This window comes from Dromaius novaehollandiae, chromosome 10 (assembly GCF_036370855.1).
Source record: "Dromaius novaehollandiae isolate bDroNov1 chromosome 10, bDroNov1.hap1, whole genome shotgun sequence".
NCBI lineage: Eukaryota > Metazoa > Chordata > Aves > Casuariiformes > Dromaiidae > Dromaius > Dromaius novaehollandiae.
This window is the reverse complement of record NC_088107.1, coordinates 14226478-14251324: the sequence shown is the minus strand read 5'-3', so window position 1 is coordinate 14251324 and position 24847 is coordinate 14226478. Positions and strand designations below refer to the sequence as shown.

The window sequence follows — 24847 nt, the reverse complement described above, 5'->3', positions numbered from 1 at the left end:
AACAAGCAGATGCTGCTGTTTCTGAGCAAATGAAATAAAACAGATTTATCTCTATGACAAAGGATAAGCTCCCAATATTTTTCTTATGCAAGTCTTGAAGCTTCTCCTTGCCATGAACGATGAAGTTCCTGAATATACCAGTCCTTGCTGTTCCTAGGATACTTGCTCCCTAGCCAGCTCGAGTACTTACACACACACACAGCTGAGCCAGAACATTTTGTTTTTTTGTTTTCATTAATAAAGTGTAAATGTGACTCTCAGCATGTGGGCTCTTTACGACTGTATCTGCTAAATGGAGACACTCAAAATGCCTTCTTGTTAACAGCGACTGAGACCGCGAGAAGCACGCTACTCCTGAATGGTCGAAACCCTGACGAGAAGCATCCGCTGAGCAGTGCAGCAGGAGCCATGTCTCTGCCCTTCCGCAAAGAGCTGGAGAAATACAAGAATATCAACGAAGATGAAATACTCAGCAAACTCTCAGAGGATGAACTGAAACAGCTAGAACATGTTCTTGATGACCTTGATCCTGAGGTTAGTAGTGGGGGTCAGGGGACTAATATTTCAAATGCTATTGACTACAAATGCCACGTTCTGCAGCACTTTGTATTTGCATTATGCCACGGGAGAAGCAGTGTGCTCTGAAGGACGAACGGCTCAGCTAGGGGCATTTTGGTTTTACTCCTGCTGTGATGGGCTACTTGCTTTTGTACAAGTTGCAGTGCCCCCTCCATCCCTCATCTATTTAGGCACGAGCTTGTCTGAGCTGTAAATCTTTAATCATGTTTGTACATGGCAGCAGGATGAGATGCTTTATGTGGCTATTTCTGAGCACAGCAATAAACAAACTTAATGGGTGTTTGTGAAGATTGGATCTTTTGAACTTCTGAAATCTGTTGACTATGTCATTCAACACGTTTTTAACTGAAAAGAATATATTTAGGCATGATTTAGGAAAGGAAGACTCAGCTACAGAGCTGTCATGTTCTAGAAAACCAGGATAATTTGGATATTTGAGGAGACTATTGCAGAGTGCCTAAAGACCTCTGGCCTGGTCTGCCAGAAATGCCTTTCTGGCATTTCCTGAGCAGAAATGTGGAGCCTTTAGCATGCTGCTGCCTCGCGCGATGCAGGTGCAGTCGTACGGCCGCCCAGCTGCATGGCCGACGCGGCGCTCCCTCGGCTTGCTCCCTGCACGCTCCGCGTAACTCAGCAGTGGTTTTCTGCACATTCCGTTCATTTCTGAGGTCTGAGAAACAGCATTAGAATGACATTAATTTTTTGAAAAATGAAAAGAGTGCGGTAAAAATAGGAAAAAGAATAAATGAAGAGAGGAAAGGTAGAGAAAACATCCCGTTCTACTTACCTGGATCTAAACTGTGCGGTTGTAGGAGGCACAAGACAAAGGATTCTTATCTTGCTCAGTTCTTTGGTGCTAGGATTGTAAATATGGTTAATGATAATATTCCGAGGTGGCAGAAGTGAGAAGCCTGGAGAAGATACTGTTTTTAATGATTACATTTGAATAATGTGCATAACTGCTGTCACCAAAGAGCATTTTGTGAAGTAAGACACAAAGAATAGTTTCACTTAAAAAACCCCCCTGAAATTAAATGTGGGACGCCGTGTGAACCTGCCTCATGTCCTGTGTGTCCGTCCCCGTCCTTCCCGTGTGCTCGCAGAACGCCCTGCTGCCCGCGGGCTTCCGGCAGAAGGATCAGACCACGAAAGCTGCCACCGGCCCCTTCGACAGGGAACGCCTCCTTTCGTACCTGGAGAAGCAAGCGCTGGAGCACAAAGACAGAGAAGACTTTGTACCGTTTACGGGGGAGAAGAAAGGTACAGCCCGTGTTCGGGGGGTGCTGAGTGCCGAGCCACCTGCGCGCGGGGATGCAGGGCTGCGCGGCCACTGTGTGGAAGCAGCCGGGGCAAAAGCGGTGGAGGCGGCACTGCGCAGGGGGAGGCTCTCGAGTCAGTCAGAGCGGTCGATAGAGGAGGTAAAGCGCTGCTCCTGTCCGCGCTGGGGTGGTCTGCCCGGCTACTCTGGAGTTATAAGCCCAGATTTTGGATCAGGCCCATGAGGGGGTTTGCAAACACGCTGACACCAACCCAGCAAAGGGCTGGAGTAGCAGCTTCCATCCAGCACGTGCCTCTGCCTGAAGCTAAGCACGGCCCCGGGTAGCTTCATCAACTTAACGGGGACTATTCCTATATTAAGCCTTAGGCCCACGCACGGGTGCTGTACTAGGGGAGGGGGTTAGGAGGAAAAGTCTCAGATGCCTTTCTAAGCAAGCATTATCTGCAATCACTGTAAGTAAATAGTTCAGGGAGTGCACTTACAAAAAATAAGTATTTTTCCAGTTGTTTACTAGCACATCTGGCAATGCTATTCCCACAGTCAGTTTCTCTGTTTCCCTTTGTCCCACAGCTACAGGGGAAAAAAAAGAGAGAAACAGGAAAACCTAATTCTCATCACTCAGACATTGGTTGGGTAACCTTAGGGCAGTTACAGTCATATTTTTAAGCAGACAGTGTTCTTTTAGCACCATTACCTCCCTTTCCTCATCTGTATACAGTGGACAAAAACACCCACCTCAGCCCACCCCTTCCTTCAGGAAAGAACTTAAATCCAGCCCGTTTCCAAACATCCGATTAATCTCCCGTTATTTCAAGGGGACCTGCTTAAAGGTAAGCAGGTATTTCAGGAGAGTCAAGAGCAACATTTTTTATTTTATGTATCATTACTATTTGCAAAGGATATAAAATGTCACTTGCAGGCTGAGTTATTGTTACTATGATTACATTGTATTTTCACTCTTTGAAACAATGGTTTTGGAGAACAGAGACAGTTTTCAGCTACATCTGATTGACCCCTTATTTTATCATGCAGCACATCCCTTCCCCTAGGTTTTCCTCCATCGTAACTTGTACTTAGTGCTGTTCACGGGGCCGATTCTGAGCCCACTGAAATACAGCAGCATTGCAGTGATCCTGCAGGTAGCAGGCACAATCAGGCACATACTGTACGGACAGGGAAATGGTTTGTTGTCACGTGGACTTATTACCAATTGCTTTTCTTTTCCAGTCTCCTATAGACCATCATGTTAGCGCAAAACAAGTCACTGCTGAAAGGCTCTGCATGTTTATACCAACACCATCCGTCAGGTCTCACCTTGCTTGGTGAGGCTTGGTATGGCTTAGGGCTAAGACTGTGCCGTTCTGCATTGTAGTCATGTCTGAGATCTCTAAACACGTCTGAAACATATGCACACAAAAAAGCAAACAGTGGTGCAAGGAATTGTATATACCCACAGGACTGGCACTTCATCTGCATAAACTAACCCCTGTGTTGTCCATGCCAGTGTTATTCTGCATATTGGGATTTTCTTCTACTTGAGTTTTCTTTTGACGAGGTAAAGCAGCATTATTCTTCAATTTGCCCTCAGATGTCCTTAAAGTTCCTATTAATGCTCTTTATTAATTCCTGGTGTCCCTGATGTGGAAATACCACTGCTCTACAAACACAAATAACCACACATTTCAGTTATCCCTCAGCACAGAGTGAGTTCAGACATCCTGGTACTTAAAGCTATTCTTACTTTGTTTTTTGTTTCATTGTGATCATTTACATCAGTTACAGTTTTAGGGATTATTATGGGTTTTTTTTTTTACAGCATTTTAGGCTAAGGGAATTACTCCCTCAATTTTTCCTGTTCTCTCACATTAGCTCTTTATCCCAGACAAAATCCTTAATATTAGCCCTAGCAGATTAAATCAGATGAAAACAACCATATGTGCCTTGCTTTATGCAATCATTTTACAATTACAAACTAAACACAAAGAATTCTAATAAATTTTCATTGAACTCAAAGGCCAAATGCCATGAAAATACTCTTTGCTTCTCTGTTAACAGTAGAAATAACTGAATTAATCTGAGACCGGTGCAATTCATCAGGTTCAGTACCTTGACAGTTGAGAACTGGATAGACTGTGCAGCATCATTTTTGTGCTGTTTTCAAGGAACTGGCTTTGGAAAAAAATCTTTTCATTTTGAGCTTGGCATGTCCTATATTGGTACTGCTGTCTCTCTTCTGCTGCCCTCCGGCTCGCTTGGCGCGGAGGTTCCTACAGACTGACAACCAGATTTCCAGCACTGCGCTTTGCTTTGCTGCCTCCCTTTCTTCTCCTTTCCCTTGCTCTGCCCTGCAAAGATGTCCCGATTTCTAAGGCTCAGCGTCTGAGTCTCGGAAAATGTATGACTGAAATCTCCGTCTGCCAAATAAACACATACTGAAGGCTTCCTACAAACTGTGTGATAGTTCTGCTGATGCGGTGGATCTGATGAAATGTGCTGAATGCTGCCTAAAGGCCATGCGTCCATGGCTGGCTCCGTATCTAGAATCGGTGCTTCTAACTGCGGCATTATTTGTTTTGGCAAACTTGATTGAAGAAGCAGTAACCGAGTGACTGTATTAAAATATCAGTGAGTTGACTTTCATTTACAGTAAGATATTTTCTGCACAGGGTAATAAAACAATCCTGCAAAGGCCTCCCCAGTATATGATACTATATGTTAGATTTTAAGTCACTTTTAGTCACAAAGAATAATTGATATTCTGTCAAAGCTCAGTAATTAGTCCAGGATAAATAATTTACATTTTGAAAATGTATCCTCATAAGAAACTTTAGAAGAATATCTCTTGGAGAAGAGCTTAATTTTCACCTTCTACATGGTGATGGACTCTAAAGCGCTTTTACAGTTTGGTAAATATTTCTATTATTACATTAAATATATGCCCATTAAAGGATTTCTTTACCTTATAGCAGTTCTATAATGTAGCCATACTATAAATAATCCCAAATTAATTTTAAAGTAATTCTGCTAGTTGAAAATTAAGCACTGGGGCAGCTCCAAAATGCATATGGTTGCGTATAAATAAAAATGGGAGGTGTAGATGCCAATAGGCCATCTGGCATTATTTCCCACCTGAGGATATTTGTGTGTTAGTAGCAGTAGAATACGTTAAGTGTTGTTTCAGCTTTTGTCACTGTAGTTTGATATTTGCCTTCCACTGGGAAAATATCTATTTTTTTCAAATTTTGGAAGTGGAATGCTTCTACCAAATGTTAAGTGACACTTTTGCCTGTTCCTGTGGGTATCATGCAAAGCTGATACGGACTTGGAAACTCAGTGGTGAGCTGAAAAGAAGGAAGGTGGCATTTGAAATAACCTGCTGCCAGAAGAGTCCGGGATGCATCACTATTTTTTATCCAGTGTCTCTGCCTTCCTTTTTTTTTTGGTTAATGTTTTATTGGAGAGTTCTTGAACAAAAAGCAGTACCAAACAGCTGCTGAAGGACAAAATTCAGTTGCCTGTGTTGGTCTTTATATGCTCAACACAACCATAAGGTTTTGATTGTGCTCGAAAACAAGCCAAAACAAATTCCAGGGTTAATGGAGATTTTGAGAGTGGTTAGAACGCAGGAAGTGTTAAATATGAGCTCGGGGGAGCTGGTCGTGCAGAGAATTGCCTTGGTTTTGATTGTAATCATGTTTTTGAGAGGTTTGAAGTGTTTGGCAAAAACAACCAAACGTATGGCGAGCATTAGAGTTTTGGCCCTCTGCCATATTTTGGCTTGGTGACTTCCTACATTAATTGCTGTACAAAAGGAAGATTTTAAGCCTGTATGGGATAGCTCCCAAACTGCAATGAAACCCCCAGTTTTGTGCTGAGCGAGGACCAGAGCGCTCACAGCCCGATCAGCTCACACCCAAACGGGCCATTTGCTCAGACCACTTCACCCCGTGTTCTCGGAGTCCCACCGACCTTCCAGGCACCTGCCTCTGCCCAGCCTGCACCTCCACGAGCCAGGGAGTGGGCACGTCATTTGAGTGTCCCCATCACAAGTGTCTGCTCCCGTCTGTCGCATGCAAAAGCTCTGGTGGCTTTCAAGAACTGTTGTGCAACACAGCTGGTTAAGCAGCCATTCCCATAAACAGCGGCTTCATTATTCATGAGCAGTGGAGGCAGAGGGAGGGAGCACTCTGTATTGTAGCCATAGCGATTGGCAGCTTGTAAGTGTTTTGTGTATTTTTTGGATTAGTTCCTATTTATGATAGATGCTTTAGAAATCCTTACATAGAAGCCAACGAACTACAGAAGTTATGCAGACTGACTCACTGCCTTTAACGTATATAGCGGGAACAATGGGTTATCACATTGAGATTGCAAGGAAGCCTTTCTGTATCATTTGCAAGTTCATGAAAAGTGAAGGAGTAAAAAGGAAAGGTTGGGAAAGTCAGGGATAGAGCAGGCTAATGTTACAAGCCCAAAATGTTAAATAGCAATGTCAATGTTACATGACTATTATGAGAGGAAAAAGGAAGGAGGACACATGAGTTACTGTTCAAGGCAGAAAGGTCTGAGAAAGAAGAAATGATAATTTTATGTCCTAGCATCTTGGTTAGCACTTGAGACCTTTTTGCAGTTGTCTCACAGCCTTCTTGTGTGATTGTCCCCAAATTTCCCCAAATTTTCTAATTTTAGAAAGAATAATAATCCTCTATTCTTTGCTTATCTTTGTTGCAGCATGCCAGAGGCTTTCTCTTGCTGAGTGCACGTACATCTGGTCTCCGTTAAGATTTGAGTGCTACTGTAATATAAACATATACTATTAACAACATTTCTGTTTCTGCTTTGTTGCAGTCATTCTCTTAGTACACGATACTAATGAGACGTAATTGAAAAAAAAGTTCTGTTGTTGTGAAATATCATTAGATATGAAAAGTTGGCTATGTCTTTTTTTAATTGCTTTAAGGATTGCTGTTTCAATCCTTCAGCATTATCCCTGTTTTCTACAAGGTCTTCTAATCCTTGCCAAACCATTTCATTTTGGATCTGATCCAATTCTCATCAAAGTCATGGAAAAACTCCAGTGGATTGGGCCATTATTATTTGTGGCTGGAAAAGGAAGGGGAACACACTTGTATGTGATTAAATGTTTACATTTGCAGCCAACTGATAAAAGGAAAAAGGAAGAAAATGAAGACTGAACCAGAAGGCTTTTGGCCAAACCCCCGTTTCCAGTTGCTCTGGCAGAGACCACCTATCTCGCGTGTTGTGCTGTGCCAGGCAGAGTATCAATACTCAGCACTAGTAATAATGACAGTCATTTTCAGAAGGCCACAGTAATAGAGCAGATGCTAATAAATTCCAATTTTGGTTTCTGTAACAGACCCTATATAAGAACATTATGATTTAGCTTAGAGACATGGTATCTTTTTTGGATTGATGGAGGCAGCCTTTTCACTCCCAAAGCTGAAATACATTCGTTTACATTTTTGTCACCTTCCTCCTGTTCCTCAAGGCGTAAATTTAGTGCTGATGTTATTCTCTTAAAACATTAAAAGGGCCGTTGTTGCTGACTGTAATGACTATGGTCAATGTCTTTGCTTTCTTTTGTAAGACCCTGTTTTAGTTGCTCATGACTTTGCCAAACTCACACAGTTCACACTGAAATTTCCCATGCTGAGATTCTGCCTCAGGCTGAATTTTTTTAGAAAGTGTCAGCAAAAAGGACTCAGCTGTTTCCAAGAACAAGATTAGGAGAAAACACATTGTTTTAGCCATGTAAAATAAATTTTTCCAGATGTTTTTGTGAGCTGCATTGCCTCCCTGCTTTGAAGAGGGGACTTGAAATGTGTCCCCTCTACAATCCCCAGGGATACCTAGGTGAATTTGGCATTTTTCAAAATACTGTACTTTCTTGTACATGCAGTTTGTTGCAGTATTCTCCAGATTTTCTCCCCGCAGTGAATATTAGCCATGCCCTCAGAGCCAATGCCCCCACGTGCCGGCAGCCCCCGCGGGACCTGGCTCGGCCGCGCCGCACGTCCACGACGCTGCTCCTCGGAGAGGCCGCGGCCGGGCCACGACGGCGGGCAGGGGGACGCTCGGCGGTGCCACCGTGGCCCCCGGGCTTTGGAGGGCACTGCAAAGGAGAAAGGGGTGAAGCAGCCGGCACGGGGGCGGAGCGGTGGAGGGATGCGTTTTGGAGGAGCAGAATGAAGGTACTCGGAGAGAGGGAGAGAAGCAGCCGCTCGGGGGAGAGGAGATGCAGCAGAGGGTAGCGACGGGAGAGGACGTGAGAACTCAAAGATGCGCAAGGCTGGGGGACGCTGGGATGGGGAGGCGACAGGCGGCGAAAGGAACAGAGGGAAAAAGGCTACGCAGGGTGGGAGAGAAGAGGACCGAGGTATGTGATTAGTGCGGAATCTGGTTTGGCCCAAGTTTCAATATTCTCTGATGTGCCAGAGGACCTGAAAGGCAGCTGCAGAGCTGGGTCCCTCCCGCTCTACTGACATTGCATGTGGACGGAAGAGCTTTCGGCTCCTGTCGGTGCCCGGGTTAATCCCGGGGGTTAATCCTGAGGACAGTTGTGGGAGCACAGGGATACTGACTGCTCTGGTGATCCACATGAGGGTCTGAAAAAAATCTGGGCTTTCTTCTGTTTTAAAGGTTTTGGGTTGGCTTTTGCTTATTAGTTGAGCAAGTATACTTTTCAGAAGCATCCTTAAAAGGGTCTTGTTAACATGGCAGAAACCAAACACACTGATCGCAGTCAAGGATGCTGGGCAGCTTTAACTTGGTCCTTTGCGTATATGCACAACGACAGATTTAACAACTTCGGAAAGCTTAACTTTGCGACCTTCCTATTCCTTTATCATAATTTTTTAGGCATCCAATATGCAGTCAGTAATCCAAGAGTAACAGTAGAGCAGGCGTTATGATACTGCGTTTTAACTACTACTAGCTTGCAGCTTCAAACTTATTTGAGCTTGGCCTGTTTTCTTGTTCATAATTCAAATGTATTCCTGGTAAGAATTAATTTAACTACATTTTCATAGAATATTTGTAGAGAGGAATTTAAGTAAGTCTCAAAAGGAAAGAATAGTGCAAATGGAAAAAGTGAACTGTGCGTCTGTGATTTCTGCAAGGCAGAATTCCAAGATTATTGAATTTCACTCCTAAGGGCAGTGCAGCATTCTCAACTACTAGCGGAGAATAAACAGGAACTCACTGTAGTCAGTGATTCATTGAAAAATAAGAAGTAATGAATGTAACGAGATATTTTCTTAAAAGCACAATAATCTGAATTACAGCTTATAGGAAAAGAAAGTACGTTGTTATTTTACAATTATGGTGGAAAATGTATCTGTATTATAAAATTAAGTAACTGTCCTTAATAAAACATAGAAAGGACATTCTTACAGCTAATATCAGTGGATTTACTTCCCCTTGCTGTGCACTTTGTTGAGCCATTTTGGCTTGTGCAAGGTGGGAATAAAACATTACTAAATAAAAATGGTGGCAGTTTGTATCTATTTGCAAAAGTCTAATTACATAAGAAGCAAAGCTAATGACATAAGAAGCAAGGCGGAGAGGAGACAGACCAGAAATGATGTTACAAATGCTATAAACTCCAAATGAAGATGAAATCCTCAAGCTTACTTTTTTTATGGACACACTAGTAAAATCCTGCCAATTACGCTATCTGGTTTCCTTATTTTTCCTTCCCTATAAACAACAATAAATATAAACTTACTTTAGGAAAACACGTATCATGTAGTTCCCTGCTGAAGTAATACATTTTTCCCTACATATTTAGATGTGCATATGTGATTATGTAGTTAACTGTTGTTGTATAAGAAGGTGGAGCTAGGGTTATGTCTAACTTCCTTGCTCTACTTCAATTTTGCTTTAAAGGGAGTATTTGTGTAATGCAGGAAATCACAGCCTGCCGAAACCCAGTGGCAAAATTACGTCAATGGTGTTATGACTGTACCCAGTGTATTTCTTCTTTTCATAGTATTTGTCTTCCTTTTATCTCACTCTGCTTTTCTCAGTCTCTCTGTATTTGTTTCAGTCCTTTTTACTGTGTCTTTCTCTCTGGCTTTCAGTGGATTTTTTTCCCCAGTCTCTTTTGAGCAAAACATGAATCATATCACATTTCTCTTTGAACACAAGTTGTGCAGTGTGTGACACTGGGATAGTCTGCTATTATACGGAAGCAGTACAAACCTCTACTTGCTGCGCTCACAGTCAGAAAGTCCCCTGGGTTATGTAGGCCACCTCGGTCGTCATCCAGGGCACCACAGGCAGCTATTCCAGTTTGACAGAAGGAAAGGGAGAATTCCATGGAATTGATTTACACTTACGATTTCATGTTCAAAAAAAGCACTTTGGATTCCAGATATTTTGGATTTCTGTACATGTGTAAAAATGCTATGGTATTTTATTGCTTACTAGTTTATTTTTACTGAAATGGAGATTTGTTTTGCAGTTAAACACAAGAGTATATTATTTCTGTACATAAATATGCTTAACTTGGTGTTATTAACATTGAAGTTGCTCAAGTATGACACGTAAAAACATAAGTTGTCACTGCATTTTTCATTGCTAGAAAGACAGGGTATTATTGTTAAGACTCACTACAGAATATTAAGAATTTTGGAGGCAAATGTAACACGGCCAACAGTATTCATCTCACATGGAATGTTCTAATAAAGCACCTTCATACCATGAAGGTATTGAACACCTTCAATATAGCATGAATATAAACAGCAATATAAAGAGTACCAGGAAGAGCAGCCTTTCTTCCTAAACCTCACTTTAAAATTAAAAAAAAGTCATTATTCTTTCTAGGCTTCAAAGTAGGTACAAATAATACATTTTAAATTTAAGCTACAGTACGGCTACAAACTGGCACTAGGACCACTGAAACAAGCAGGCCAGAATCTGCATTTTATTTTGTCACTGAATTGCACGATGGCGCTAGGTAATGAATTTACGATGGATGTGGGACCAGGAGGCACCTCCTGGATCTTTAAGCTCTATCCTCAAAATAATGAAAGAAAACTGGTCGATAGTTGTCCATAAACACAGGCACACACTTTTGACCTTGGCAGAAAGGTAGTTAATTTCTAATAATGTGCTAAATGCATAAACTCTTTTAACCTGTATCTGTTATGCTACAGAATCTCTTCACAGTGGGCTAATGCAAAAGTATGGTCTTATCTAGATATCTGAAAAAGAATATTTTTATAAAGTCATTGGATGCCAGCAAGGCCCACATATATTAAAGATATATATTATCGTCTTTGACATGACCTTGCCCTTCTAAATATTTCATCTAACCAGTAATAGATTTTTTTTTCTTAAATGTTTGCCAAGAATGCTTTAAATAAAACTATCATTGAGAGTCATATACACATTTAAAAAAGACTTGGGCCTCCATCCAAGAATTACACATGCCTGAAACAAATGCTTAAACCGTGTATTCTGATACATGTGAACTGCCTGGAAAAAGTACGAACCCAAACTGCCTGTACTGGTTTCCATTAGCCCTGGATTTCTTACATACAAGATACTTGGCCCGTCCAGTTCCAAAGTACATAGGGAAGCACCAGCCAAAATATTTACCATGTTCAGGTTACCTAAGGCCTGGGGTCCTGTGTCCACATCAAATATTATTTAGCCTCCGCTTGTATCTGTTTGAGATTTCCACTTGATTTTTGTTTGATATTGCTGTCTCTGATTCATATCACCTAGGGAATGGTGAAGGTGGAAATGATTTTTACTTTCTGGCCCACAAAGGATTTATCTTCTAAAAGCCTCTTCCTAAAAAAAGGCTAGGTTAAAATATCATAGGAAAAATTAATCATAAAAAATACTACTTTTTCTACATCACCTTCTGTCCAGTTTTGTACTCAGAAATTATTTCACCTCAGTACAACTATCTCTAAGATAAATAAGTCAAATTCTGCATCAGTAAACCTTAAGGGAGTTTCAGAAATTTCCATTAATACTTCTTCTGAGCCTATTAATGACCTCATACATGGAAGCTGACCATACAGAGATTGCTGCAGACAGACTTGTAAGACGAGAAAAATTAATTGGGTATTATCTACATAAAAATGATACTTAGGACCATAATGGGAAAAGATTTAAGTCACAGAAGGATGCCACTATTGAAAAGCCAGTGGCAGAGGGTCTATACTTCAACACTTAATATCAGAACTGTATTTATTAATGGTAAGAAAATAACATCATTGAGACAGTGAAAATTAAACTAAACTAGAACCATTCCAGGAAACCGTAGGATGTGCTTCAAGAATTTCAATTAGATCATACAAAGCTGTACAAATAAGACAATTTAAAGTTTACAGTGGGTCAAAGCCACCTGCATCCAAAGGTCATCACAGCTTCATTACAATGGCATGAACTAAAACTTGCTTGAAAGTTAGTCGTAAGGGACAAAGGCAAGGGGAACCTCTCAGCTGTGGACAATAGAAAATGGAAATTCACAGAAGTATCAGAGCAATGACACCGTCTGTTGCACGTAGCATCATCTAATGCATTACTTACTGTATGGGTTTGGCACATGGAAGTGCTGAGTGGGAGAAAAGCTACGGCACTGCTGGTGATTGAAGTGCAGCCCTAACTCTGACTTAAAGGACCTCAGAAGAAGCCTTTGCAGTTGCATCGTTACAGTGCTGATATTGACTACAACAGTAGGATAAAGCAGTACTTTGATGTTTTGTGTTGTTTCTGGATTTATCCTACAGTTTTCTTCTTTCAGCAGAAGGACTGATGATCTCAGTCTTTTGGGAATGTTGCATGGAAATACCTGCTAACACCAGTGTAACAGTGGCACATGAGGAGAGATGAAGCACATAAAATAGATAGGTCAGGCCTTTGTCAGAAGACATGGTTCGGTTCAGTTCAGACTTTTCAGGCCTGCACAGGTGATCAGGAGAAGGCTGTTTATGTGAATGATCACCAGGAAACAAAGAGGGGAAATACTGATGGAAAGGCTGGGAATTAAACTGCTTTACTTCAGGAGAACAGCTTTGCAGAGTTTTCAGGATCTTGTATGAAATTTGGTAAACTGAAAGATTCCTGTACTGGGATGTTTTTAATTGCCTCTGGTGCCTCTTATAAATATAAGGATGAGATCTCTGCAAGCTTTTTGTGTAGACCTGATTCTGCCTATTTAAGCCAACAGGAAGCATTTCAGAAAAATCCCAGCTGTCATCACTCCTGGGGATTGATTTTAGGCAATTTGTTCCTATATTAATAATCACCAACACAGAGCAGAAGTCTGTACCTTTTATTTTTAGACTCTTGTTAAGATCTTGGTGTTGAGGATAGTACCAAGTAGGAAACTGGAAACCATGCACTCGATATATTTCCAAGCAGTTCCATTGTCACAGACCTATTCCCTCCACTGCCAGGAGGCAGGTGAGTTGTTCCAGTAATTCATTTCTCACTCTGACTTTTTTCTTCTCTTAGGAAAAATATTTATCCCTAAAGAAAAACCCATAGAAACTCGTACAGAAGAGAAGGTGACCCTGGATCCGGAACTAGAAGAAGCCCTGGCCAGCGCTTCCGACACCGAGCTCTATGACCTTGCAGGTTAGCTAATACATAGGTATGATCCCTACACTAGTTCTCCTCTGCCTGGACCTTCCTCCAAGAGTGTCTCGTTATCCTCTCCCAGGAACCACTATATTTCACTATACAGACACAGAATTTCACTATACAGACACAGGCTGTCCTGTGGCCACACACTGCTTGTGAGCACTTCACGCAAGACTTGGTAGCTGCTGCATTCCTTACCCCTCTCTCATTGACTTCTAACTGATGTAGCAGGCAAGAGAAGAAGATATACCAGCTAATGTGATTTGGGGAAAGGATGGGTCAAGTGGTAGGTTGCAGACTGGGGTGTTTGCTTTCTAGTGGAGACCACTGATGCCACTGCATCCACGTTGTCTGCAGTGCACTGCTGCTGCTGTTAAGGACGCTGGATTGAACAGCTTCCCTAACAGTTTGGCAGTTTCCCTAACAGCTACCCCCTCTCCACTCTTAACACCCCACATGGCAGTGTGGACAGGTCAGAGGATGCAATGGATAAAGATCCTGTTTCCATGAGGAAATTTGGAATCCATGTCCTTGAATCAGGAAGACTGGTTGCCTCTGAGTTACATGTACACTGATTAGACCTGACTTATCCTCACCACTTCAGATTCTTTTCCTTTAATCCCAAGTAGAACCTAGAGTTCCTGAGTGTGCAAATGGGAGATAAATCTGAAGTGAATCCTGTCACATAAACACGAATACAGATTTGAACCTACAATACAAAAGGCCAATCTGTAGTTCTTGAGCTGTCTGTGGCTCTCAAGGGGTTCATGTCATGGGTATGTCATCTGAATATACTACTAAAAGATCATCTGAATCCCTAACTTGGGGAGAAGGAAACCAGCAAGGGCTGCTCAAGCCAGAGCTGGGAGACCCCTATGGAACCATTGCCCTCTCCCGCCTCTTCAGCCCAGTTCAAGTGGATCCTTCCCTCGGCAGTCTGCGGTGCATGGTATATGCCTTGTGGCTCTTGTCTATACAAGGATTTGGTGGGAGAATTTCGACTTCACTGACAATTTTCTGTTTTTCATTAGGAAAATCTAAATGAAATATTTCAGTGTATTGGATTAATCTAAAGCATTTTATTTTGGGTAAGATCAACATCAAACTTAAGCTCTTGAAGAGCTTATTATCCCATTGAAGGACATTATCTCTCCATTTCCTTCTATGATTCTTGGCTACACCACGTACTTCTGGATGCATCATAGTCTTGGCTCTGATTGATCCAATGTGGTGTATGACAGGAATCACAGAGTTACCATGCAACTGGCACTTTTTCCATAGAATGAAGTTCCAAGTTTTGCTCAGCTCTGATCAGTACCCAGCATTTCATGCTAGAATTTTTAGGTAACAAAGTCTAATGAACAACAGCGAATAACACACCTACTGAAGAGAGTTTTGAAAATAGGCTGCAGCAGCAACTAAAAAGTCATTTGCTTATGGAACAAAAAGTATTTTTCGTAATAAAAATCTGATGATAAAGGTAAAAATCTACCTTAAGTCTGTAACTTTTAATTCATGCATGATCCTATAGAATGACGTCCAAGTAGATACTTAATCAGAGAAGTATCAGCGAGCATTGCATGATTTATCCTCTGATGCTATGGAATTTAATTTGTATGAAAAATAACTTTGCCTCTAGCTTCTTTTATGGAGTTTTGGTTTCTTTTGTCATTTCTCTCATAATAGTTTATATCCTCACTATTTATTTTAAAGTACTGGAATATATTCTTTTTCTTCCCATGCATGTTAGCATCCATGTGCTTCTATAGGAAACCGCAAGATGATTATCTGTTAAGCTAACCACATATAAAGTCAAACACTTCTCGGCTGTGCCAGACAACAGAACAAGGGGCAATGAGAGGTTCAGATTGTTTATTAGAAAAAAAAATCTTTAGGAGGGTGGAGTGGCATTGAAATGAGTTGCCCAAAGAGGCTGTGGAATTTCCACCCTGGGATGTTTGAATATCTAACTAGACAAAACCATGGCTGACCTGAGTTAGTGTTGGCAACAATCTTGCTTGAGTGGGAAGCTGGACAAGATGACCCCCAGAGATCCCTTCCAGCTGACATTTCTATGATTCTATGATATGAATATGGCAATCATTGATTTGTTCGATGACCTATATTAAAAATATCTACATTTCTAGTATTTAGACCCTAAAGAGTCACCCAACAAGCAATCAGACAGTCACAATTTTATAACGGTTATCTGTTTAGAGACCTAAATTAGAATTTGTAGCAGACATTTTTCTGCAAATTTGTTTCTGCTATTAATACTCTGTTGCTGTTATTTACACATTTGTAGCTGTTCTTGGTGTGCACAACATGGTCAACAACCCAAAATTTGACGAAGGAGGAGCCCGCAGTAAAGATGGAAAAGGAAGTGTGAGAAGTAAGCAAGCAGATTTCTCTTGTGGGCTATATGTCATCTTTAGGGAATTATACAGCTATAGGTTGGGTCTATTGGTCTAACTTAGTTTAGTGTAACTTGGCCTTACTTACCTTGATTGATCCAACTAATCATGAAGGGGAGCTCTTTAAAGTAAATATAATCTAAAAATTCATTATCTATAATGACAACAATAAAATGCAAATAAATAAGGAGCTTTATTTTCCTAGGAAGCCACCTCTAGCTCTGCAGAGGTGCTTGAAAGAGTGGGAGCATTTAAGAAGCCAAGATATATATATATATATATTTATTCCACTTTAGTTTAGGCATGAGACAGAAAACACACTGCACTGTAGCTAAGAGGTGGCCACAAGGCCACACTGCAGGTGAGACCATCTCACCCTGAGTATATATATGTACGTAACTGAAGAACGACTTGTAATTTTTAGGCTCTAGCTTGGCAGAATTTCTGGCAAGGTCATGTCTCTGGCCAAACTCACATTAATCTGCATTCAGAGTGAGGCAAAGACCGCATGACACTATTACTACCCTGGCTACTCTGTATGATCTGTTACTTCCACCTCAGATCAGTAGTGGCATATTTAAATGTTTTTATACTTTGTCTGTTATGTGACTCCTTAGGCACAGTCCACAGAAAGCATAATCATTCTGGGGAAAAAAGAAAAAACAGTAAGTAGGGAAGCAGTTATTAAAAACAAAACCAGAAATGCTCACACTAAATAAAATATACTCTGGCATATCAGATTTTAGCTCAACAACTGACAGGACGCTGGGTGGAAAAAAGGTGTAAGTGCGAGTTCCAAGTTTTTCTTGTCACAGACTTAAAAAAGCTGCCAAGCCTAGATCCAGCGCTCTTCACCTCCAAGCTCAGGGATGTAAGCAGGCTAAACTTTGCTTTTCAAGACAAAGTTGTAGAATGCTCTTTACTAAATTTATAGGAAGCAGTACTCAAAAAATACTTTCTTCTTGCAAGGCCATGAGAACAGCAGCTATCTTTACCAAGAACTTTAATTTTCATCCTTCCCTCCAGGAAGGGGAGGTGGGAAAGTAGGCAGAACACCATATCTCTTCATTTTTCTCAGGATTAAGATTGCTCTGCAACCCCCCAGAGTGGGGCCCTGTACAAGCTGCCATCTATCTCGTAACAGGCAACTGCATGCATTACTAATCCACATAGATTTGGGACTATTTTTGTTGTACTGAGTCAAAATGTTAGCTATGTGAGTCTGCTAAACTATGCTCCAATCACAGATTTAACAAGCAGAAAATCACCCTGTCAGATCACTTTGTTCTTTGGTCCAAAAGCAATACCTTTCCCTAGCCAAGTGAAACGTTTCAGTAGAAGGAGACACATCTCAAAAGTTGCCCGTTAATATGGCAAAACAGTCCCATGATTAAAGTAACAAGATAAAACTCATGTGAAGCAAGAATAAGCAGAAGAAAGAAAAGTACTGCTAACTCTAGACTGGGTATAATGGGATACTGAACCTGAGGGCAGGGTCCAGGTCTCTCCCTGGCTCCCTGCTCAGCAGGCTGTTTCTACAAGTACAAAAACGCTTTGCTGTTTTTCTGTTCTTTTTAGCTGTGAATCCAAGATGTGGTAAATGCTCTAAATGCATTTTAGTAGCAATTTTCAATTTCCAACTCGCTAGGAAGGCTGAGGTATTATGCATGCATATGTGAGATCTCTCAGGGAATTAGCAAAAATGGGTCCAGGTACAAGCGAGCAGAGTAAAAGCCAGCTCAAGGCTTATGTATCACTTCATTTTTACTAAGAGCATGGGCTTTAAAAAATATTTTGGTTTTGTTTTGGCCCATGATATGGGATGAACTTTACCCATGGCATTGAACAGAAATGCATAGTACATTGAGACTTGAGCACAAGGCTTCAAAATAACTCACTGCCTGTAGCATAAAATAAAAGGGTTTAAATATACTTGTGGTCAGTAACATATTCCTTTCTTGCCTCTAGAGGCTTGGGTGGTCAGGGCTTATAAATTAATCTCTATAACTATATGGCTGGGAATTAGAAGTACTGATTGTGTTCTAAGCTATGATTTTTTATGCATCTCTAAGAATATTTATAGCTCATAGCTGCCAACATTAAAAATTGTATCTCTTTGGAGCACAGATACTCAAAGACTTCATAAATCCTGGTTTTGGCAGACAGACTTGCTTTTCATTCTTTGATAGTTTTATTATTTAGAAAGTGCAGATGCTGCAATTTTACAAGAGCTAATTGAATTTATAGTAAGGCTGATGGCATCAGACTAGAGGAGGAAACTGAGGGGCCTCCTGACCATGTTCCTTTACGTTAGCATAGTCTGTTTGTGAGCTGCAGAGACATTTTCTCACTGACATAACGGGTATGTTCTGAGGGCACCTTGCTTTGCAGACTTTAGGCTAAGAACGCAGCAGCCCTTGCAGTATATTACATCTTATACAGTAGTCTTAAAAGCTGCTTTGGCTCAAATTAGTTGCACTGGGACTTTCCTGCATAAAGGAGGAATTTTCCCGTGACGATGCTGCCCAGCCACTGTGGCTGCATTCCCAAGTGCCATGCTGCTGGATGCACAGAAGGTGCAGATGGCATGGCAGGGCTATAGATCTAATCCTCCTGGTTACAAGTTTTTTAGTTCCTATAAACCCTTGCTTGAGATCTTAATGAGATCTTGTGTTGCAGATGTGGTCAAAGGTGAAAAGGTCAAGCCCATTTTTGAGGAGCCACCTAACCCAACCAATGTGGAAGCAAGTTTACAAAGGATAAAAGCAAATGATCCTAGTCTCGTAGAAGTTAATCTGAACAACATAAAGGTAGATGCTGTGGTTTCATTTCTGTCATCATAGGCGGGTTTACTCAAATATTTCCAAAGCTCTTGTCTTTTATCTTCAAATTTTGTCTCTCTTTACAGTATAGGAAAAGCAGGACACACAGGAAAGGACTGTGGAGGGAATTGTTCTAGAGGCTCCAAGGTCATCGATGCCTGCTATTGAGTTAGATACCAATTAAAAGCCCAGGGGGTGATTCCCTCTGGCTGCCTTTCTTTAGCAGCTCATAAAGCAAGATATCTCATGGGCACCACATAATCAGCACTGGCCTAATTCAGTTAGCCCATACATGCAAATAGAGGAGGGGCTGGGATGTGGAGACTCTGAACAACCAGCAGCAAAATAGGAAAGGAGCTCAGAGATCGGTCATGTGCTTGCATTGGCCTGACCTGATGAGAGACGGTGCTGACAGACGGAGCGTCCTCGCATGGGCCTCCAGCGGGCCTCAGAGGGCAGCTACGAGCAACGAATGAGTTGTCCACTCTGAGATACTCTTAAAAGCACTAAGGATGATTAAATTGCATACTATTGCATGTGGCTATTAATCAGTCAGTCTGGCAATAATTAGAATCGTTGTCTACTGATGTGACTGGCTTTCCTGATTACTGGATATATCTTTTTTTAATGTAGAATATTCCTATTCCAACACTGAAAGAATTTGCAAAAGCTCTGGAAAGCAACACCCATGTGAAGACATTCAGCCTTGCAGCTACTCGAAGCAATGACCCTGTAGCTATTGTAAGTATAAACACTGTTTGGAAAAAAATACCAATTTTCAAGTAGGCTGGTGTCTGCTGTAGGATGTATCCTTCATTTTCCCTTGCAGAATTTCCCTGTGATAATGCATATTGGCAGAGTAATCTATTCTGTTCCACCTCTATGTTATTCAGAGCCTATTTGTCTTTTCTTTCTTTGTAGGTACTAAGCCACATTTTGCAGATTCTCTGTTGTTTCCTGAAGCTTTCAGAAATTTGATCTCATATTCCCTCTTTTTGGGCCCTCAGGCATTTGCAGATATGTTGAAAGTGAACAAAACGCTGAAGAGTCTGAATGTAGAGTCCAATTTCATCACTGGGACGGGCATTCTGGCACTGATTGATGCACTAAAAGAGAATGAATCTCTGACAGAGATTAAAATTGACAACCAGGTAAAGAGAGAGCACTGAACTTGAGTCCGCTTTGTTTCCCTTCTAGACAGACTCCATGTGTTCTCCCAGAGGGTCTGGCAAAGGCAAGGCAGCCTTCGGCGGCTCACTCATTCTGCAGCTCACGTCCCATGCCCACACAACCAAACAATGGAAAACATGTAAATAAAACTGGTCAAAGCCAAATATAAAACCCCAGGGATGGGACTCTCTGGAATTTGCAGTATGATACTGAAATATAACCACTTCTCTCTCTCTCTCTCATTTGAGAATAAATATTTTCTTTTCTTTTGGGGGCATTTCATCTCATCACCGACAGAGGCAGCAGCTGGGGACAGCTGTAGAGATGGAGATTGCCAAGATGCTGGAAGAGAACTCCAAGATTCTCAAGTTTGGATACCAGTTCACAAAGCAAGGGCCAAGAACCAGGGTGGCAGCAGCTATCACTAAAAACAATGATCTGGGTAAGATGCCACTACATCCACTCATCATTTGCTCTTGTGAGCCAAGCCCCAACTTGCCTAGACATAGCTATTCCTGCCCATACATAAGACTGATTTTTAGCTTTGTAACATCCAGTCTGCTATATGAAAGGGGTGATGCATGCCTCCATCACCTCAAGAGTAGAGAATAGCAAAGATCTTATTGTGATTAAGAGCCACTATTCTTCCTCTCCCACTTGTGCTGGGAAGGTGAGCCTTTCCCTTGGAGCACCCAGGCTTCCCAGTTGCGCAGTCAGCTGTTCTGGCCAGTAAGTAGAGAGAGACAAGCCTAGTCAACAAGGGAACCAGAAAGACTTACTTGCCTGAGTGACCAAACACAGGCAAAGACTATACTAAATAAATAAAATAAAGAATAAAGCTTTGCAAGTTCTACCTGAGTAAGTGTGACGTGCTTTGCCCTGCATGCTCAGGACACCAAATGCAGAGGAGCTGACTGGGCAGGAGTAGCTTACAGTAAAAATGGACCCTACGTGCTACTAATCAATTCCACTTCAACTGTAGTGTCAAACCAGGATGCCTTCACTGAGGCAAATCCTGACTGGCTTCAGCTTGGGTTTCCTTCTGCAAGAAGAAAGATAAAAATTGAGCTAGAATTCATTTCTTTCACTCAGATCCTTTGTTTTAATTTTTAGTAGGATACTTGTAGAAGCCCCTTCATTCCTGTTCATGTTACTGGGAGTGTAGATTGCCACTGAGAAAAATGTTTAGATTCTCAGGAAAGCAATATTGAACACTCTTCCCTTGTTCTACAGTTCGTAAAAAGCGAGTGGAAGGAGAGCGGCAGTAGCCACGCCAGAGAGGATGCAGAACACGACTGGAGGCAGCCAACAACTGCAATCTCAAAGCGTTCACTGGTCAGAAGGAAAGACACTGGAAAACCATTATAATGGGAGTTGCTTATTTCCGTTAATGTCTCCTTTTAACCTTGAAAATGCAGCCTGATCATTTTTAACTTTCAGTTAATTCAACTTTCATGATAAAAATTGATCTTTGTTTTGATATTAATGAAAAAATTGTTTTACAATATCTGAAGCCAATAAGCAGAATGTTACAGTGTTACTGAGCATAACATATGGTGACACTGACCTTTATTTTAGACACTTTTTGCCACGTTAAAATATAATCTTGTGTATGGATAAGGGATACTCTGCTTAAAAAGGAAATTCTAGGGCCAAGTCCTGCAATGCCTTATGTTTTTGAATAATCCTAACTTATGTATGTAGTCCTGCTGAATTCAGTGTGATGCTCCAGTAATGCCAGTGCAGGTTTGCAGGATCACACCCACGGGCCTCTCTCCTGCTCTCCAACCTGGACAGCAGGAACTCTGCATTTGACAGAGCCCTGCTACCTCATGGGGGTCTCTGCCCATCCGGGTCCAAGAGCAGGATCACGCTTAGGTGTATGAGCATTGTCAAAGCCTACTTGTTTACATACGCTGAGGCTCGTTAGGTGGATCATTTCACAATGTTACGCTGATTTGTTAACCTTACTCCACAATGGAAGGTAGTATTAGTGTTGCCAAGCCTAGATACCTTAAACGTTAGCTTTTTTCTAGTCCAGTGAGTTTTTATTTGTTACTAGAACGCACAGTTTACAGCAATATTTGTTTTGCTTTGAGCCGTGTGTTTGACCTTTTTTAGTTCTGGTATTTATGTGCATTTGTTAGTGTCATAGAACTCAGGACCTTTTAGATGAAGATTAATAAAGCAGTTAACCCAGGACAGCAGCTGTGCTACCCGGAAAAAACAGTAAAAGCGTAGTTGTACCAACTACCTAACTTTCGTTTATAGAAACCAGTTCAGGTTTGTCCTTGTATCATAAAGCACTTAGGTATCTGCATTAGTACTTCGCTGAATAAGGGCAGATTTAAGCATATGCAAAAATGCTTTGCTAAATCAGAGCCTTAACTCAGTTCCTGTACATATTTTTAAGCTAGTGGAAAATACTTGTGAAGCAGCAGCTAACCCCAATGCTCAACAGCATAAAAATTTTAGTAGGAATTTAGTCAACAATATTTTATGTTATATATTTCCCAGTCTAAAACATTATTTTCTACCACTACTTTATCACTGCCAACTGCTGTCTGTGATGAACAGCCAGAGGTTCCTTTTGGTTAAAATTAAACGTACTGCAAGAGTTAAGTGAGACTCCGGTTAGGTGTTTCACTGATTCCAGTGCTTTCAGAAAGCTGCAGGAATTTCCCTGGGGCTAACACGCTCCTGCAAAACACCAGCCTCTCCTCCCAGAGCTGCCCTGCTTCACCGTGCTGGTGGCGGAGGGACTCCGGAGGTCAGCGTCACTGCGCTGCACGCCCGACCTGGGGGAGAGCTGTGAGCCGCTGCACAGCTGGGCACCCAGGACTAGAAAGTGGGGGGGCCCCCGGAGCAGCTGGTTGGCACGCTCTCCTGAGCCTGGCCTTTTCCTGAGCCTAAGTGCAGTGCAAGCGAGCAGCATGAACCCTCCCTCGGTGCCTTTTGTCATGGAAATGAGCAGGTCCAAGGCAGCACTGTTCCTGTGGGATTCTGATCTTCATACTCGAGCCCTAACTGAATAATGTACACCTAGATCCCACTTCAAATAATTTGCTAAAGTGCTCTGCTGAACTGGGGTCTAAAGTACAGTACCCACAGTTTACCTCCCTGGAGAGCTCCCAGTCCTTAGAGTTTCCATCTCTCCCTCCCTTCCTCAGATTAAGGCTAAAACCTTTGCTTCACAAGTGAAAAACATAACACATGAAGGAGTCTTGCTGAGATTTTCCCTAGATCCATGCAGGATTTGCTGTGAAAAGCTTTGATATTCCATTAAAAAAAGTCAAGTTCTGTAACACAGTCATAAAACTGCCTGGTCTTAGTTAAGCAGCCCTTAAAAGCATGAGGATTACCAGGGTGATAATGGGTTTGCGGCATCAGGTCACATGGGTAGAAAGAAGCCTCATCTCAAAAGCCAAATGATTTTGGATGCTGACAAAATTCAGTGATTAGAATCACATTATCCATATTTTCCTCTCCTTTTGCTTTGATCCAAGCAGGGAAATCCCAAGTCCCTATGACTGTTTTCTTTTTTAATGTATTTTAATGATTTTTTTATTTTTAAAGGATGATGTGTGTGTATGTTCAAGGGAAACAAGTGCAATCCATTTCTAGTCTTAATTGCCATTTAAAGTGTTGGTATTTGCATGCAGCAGTTTTATAAGGATGGACTGGTCTGGCTGCTTCGTGATGTCTGCAGCATGTCATCCCGCATAGCTTTGCTCTGAGCCACTCAAGTGGTTGTAGTGTCAGGTGGCTCCATCCATGTCAGCTACAGCGTACATCATGGACCAAGGTGACTGGCTTGGGAAGGCCCAGTGGCTTCCTCTTCCCTTCATCTGCCATGCTCTTCGCACAGGCCCGTTTCTCCTAAAGGGAGGATTCCTCAGGCACTTGAGAGCAGGATCTCAAACACTAGCCCCACTATGCACTAGGAGACAGCGCCTGGAGCTCTACGTCCCTCCGTTGGGCACCCGGGAGGTCTGCCTCCTGCCAGCACCTGTGAGGCGAGCTCTTAATGCCTGGCCCGACTGTCTAGGCAGCAGGCTCCAGCGCGGCCGCTGCCAGGCCTGCCCGGGCACCATCGCTGTCCTCCCTCTTCTGCACATTCCACACGAGGGCTTCGCCACTGTCTGGCCTTGGGCATCGCAGATCAAATGCTGCAGCAATATAAGGGTCTGCTCAATACAACAGCAGCAAATCAGCACCCTTATTGGTGACAGCAACAGATATTCATATAGACTTTAATATAGGATGATTTAGTTGGTTAAAATCCCTGCAGCTAACATGAAGGGGGTCAGGATGTGACTAGCTCCTTTTAAAGTTCCACTTTCAAACAACATCTGTTACACTCCCAAGTGAATGGGACACAGGGACGCGAGTCCTTTTTTTCTTAAGCAAACATTCAGGAGTAACTTTGTCTACTTTTGCACATTGCTTCTCGTGTTGACAGCTTAGGTTTGGTTTGTATTTTTTATACTTTTTTCCATGGAAAAGCTCAACATTGTGCATGTCCCAACATTTGTGTGTATCGTAGCGTGCACTAAGGACAGTATGGTGTACACGTCAAATGCTAGATGAAGATGTTATCTCTGGAACATAAATAATTGCATGCGCACAGTGTGGTGCATATTACTCAAGAGGAAGGGAATTACCATGCTATGTAACAGTGACTGCCCAACAACATGGTTTTTCTAAATAAATCTTCATAAAGTATCTGGCTTTTGTGTCTTCTTGTGGTTTTGTGCCTTGAATCAAGCCTCCCTCAGTGCTTGACATCAGATTAAGCAGCTTTCTCCACCGCGGCTCTTGCAATTTTCACTTGGTCTGGATCATCTGCAAGGTTTCAGCTTCTCTCTCCCCCACGTTGCATGCGCTGGGCTAGAGCTTTTTCAATCACTGTTGTGTGCTCACAACCAGGCCCGGGAACAGAGTAATCTGAATTCTTT

General features: G+C 42.0%; 1 protein-coding gene and 1 long non-coding RNA gene across 2 annotated transcripts; one reads left to right on the top strand and one right to left on the bottom strand.

Moving 5' to 3' along the window:
- The first annotated feature begins 402 nt into the window (after positions 1-402).
- LOC112981421 (tropomodulin-2) lies at positions 403-24612 on the top strand. The gene is made up of 9 exons (XM_026097054.2): positions 403-534; positions 1683-1839; positions 13355-13477; positions 15789-15875; positions 18577-18707; positions 19353-19460; positions 19727-19870; positions 20187-20331; positions 21123-24612. The coding sequence occupies exons 1-9, from the start codon at positions 409-411 to the stop codon at positions 21155-21157; spliced, it is 1056 nt and encodes a 351-aa protein (XP_025952839.1). The 5' UTR covers positions 403-408; the 3' UTR covers positions 21158-24612.
- Positions 528-12085, bottom strand: LOC112981423 (uncharacterized). Its single transcript, XR_003258704.2, has 4 exons — positions 11483-12085; positions 10082-10162; positions 1367-2428; positions 528-1249 (listed from the first exon to the last, which is right to left on the bottom strand). It is a non-coding gene; the product is annotated as an uncharacterized LOC112981423 (long non-coding RNA).
- Positions 24613-24847: the final 235 nt, after the last annotated feature.

Excerpts from the sequence above, each read along its gene's own strand:
- LOC112981421 (XM_026097054.2), top strand. The coding sequence starts at position 409 with ATGTCTCTGCCCTTCCGCAAAGAGCTGGAGAAATACAAGAATATCAAC. Across the intron at positions 19,871-20,186 it reads AGATTAAAATTGACAACCAG|AGGCAGCAGCTGGGGACAGC; the intron begins GTAAAGAGAGAG and ends CATCACCGACAG. Across the intron at positions 20,332-21,122 it reads CACTAAAAACAATGATCTGG|TTCGTAAAAAGCGAGTGGAA; the intron begins GTAAGATGCCAC and ends CTTGTTCTACAG.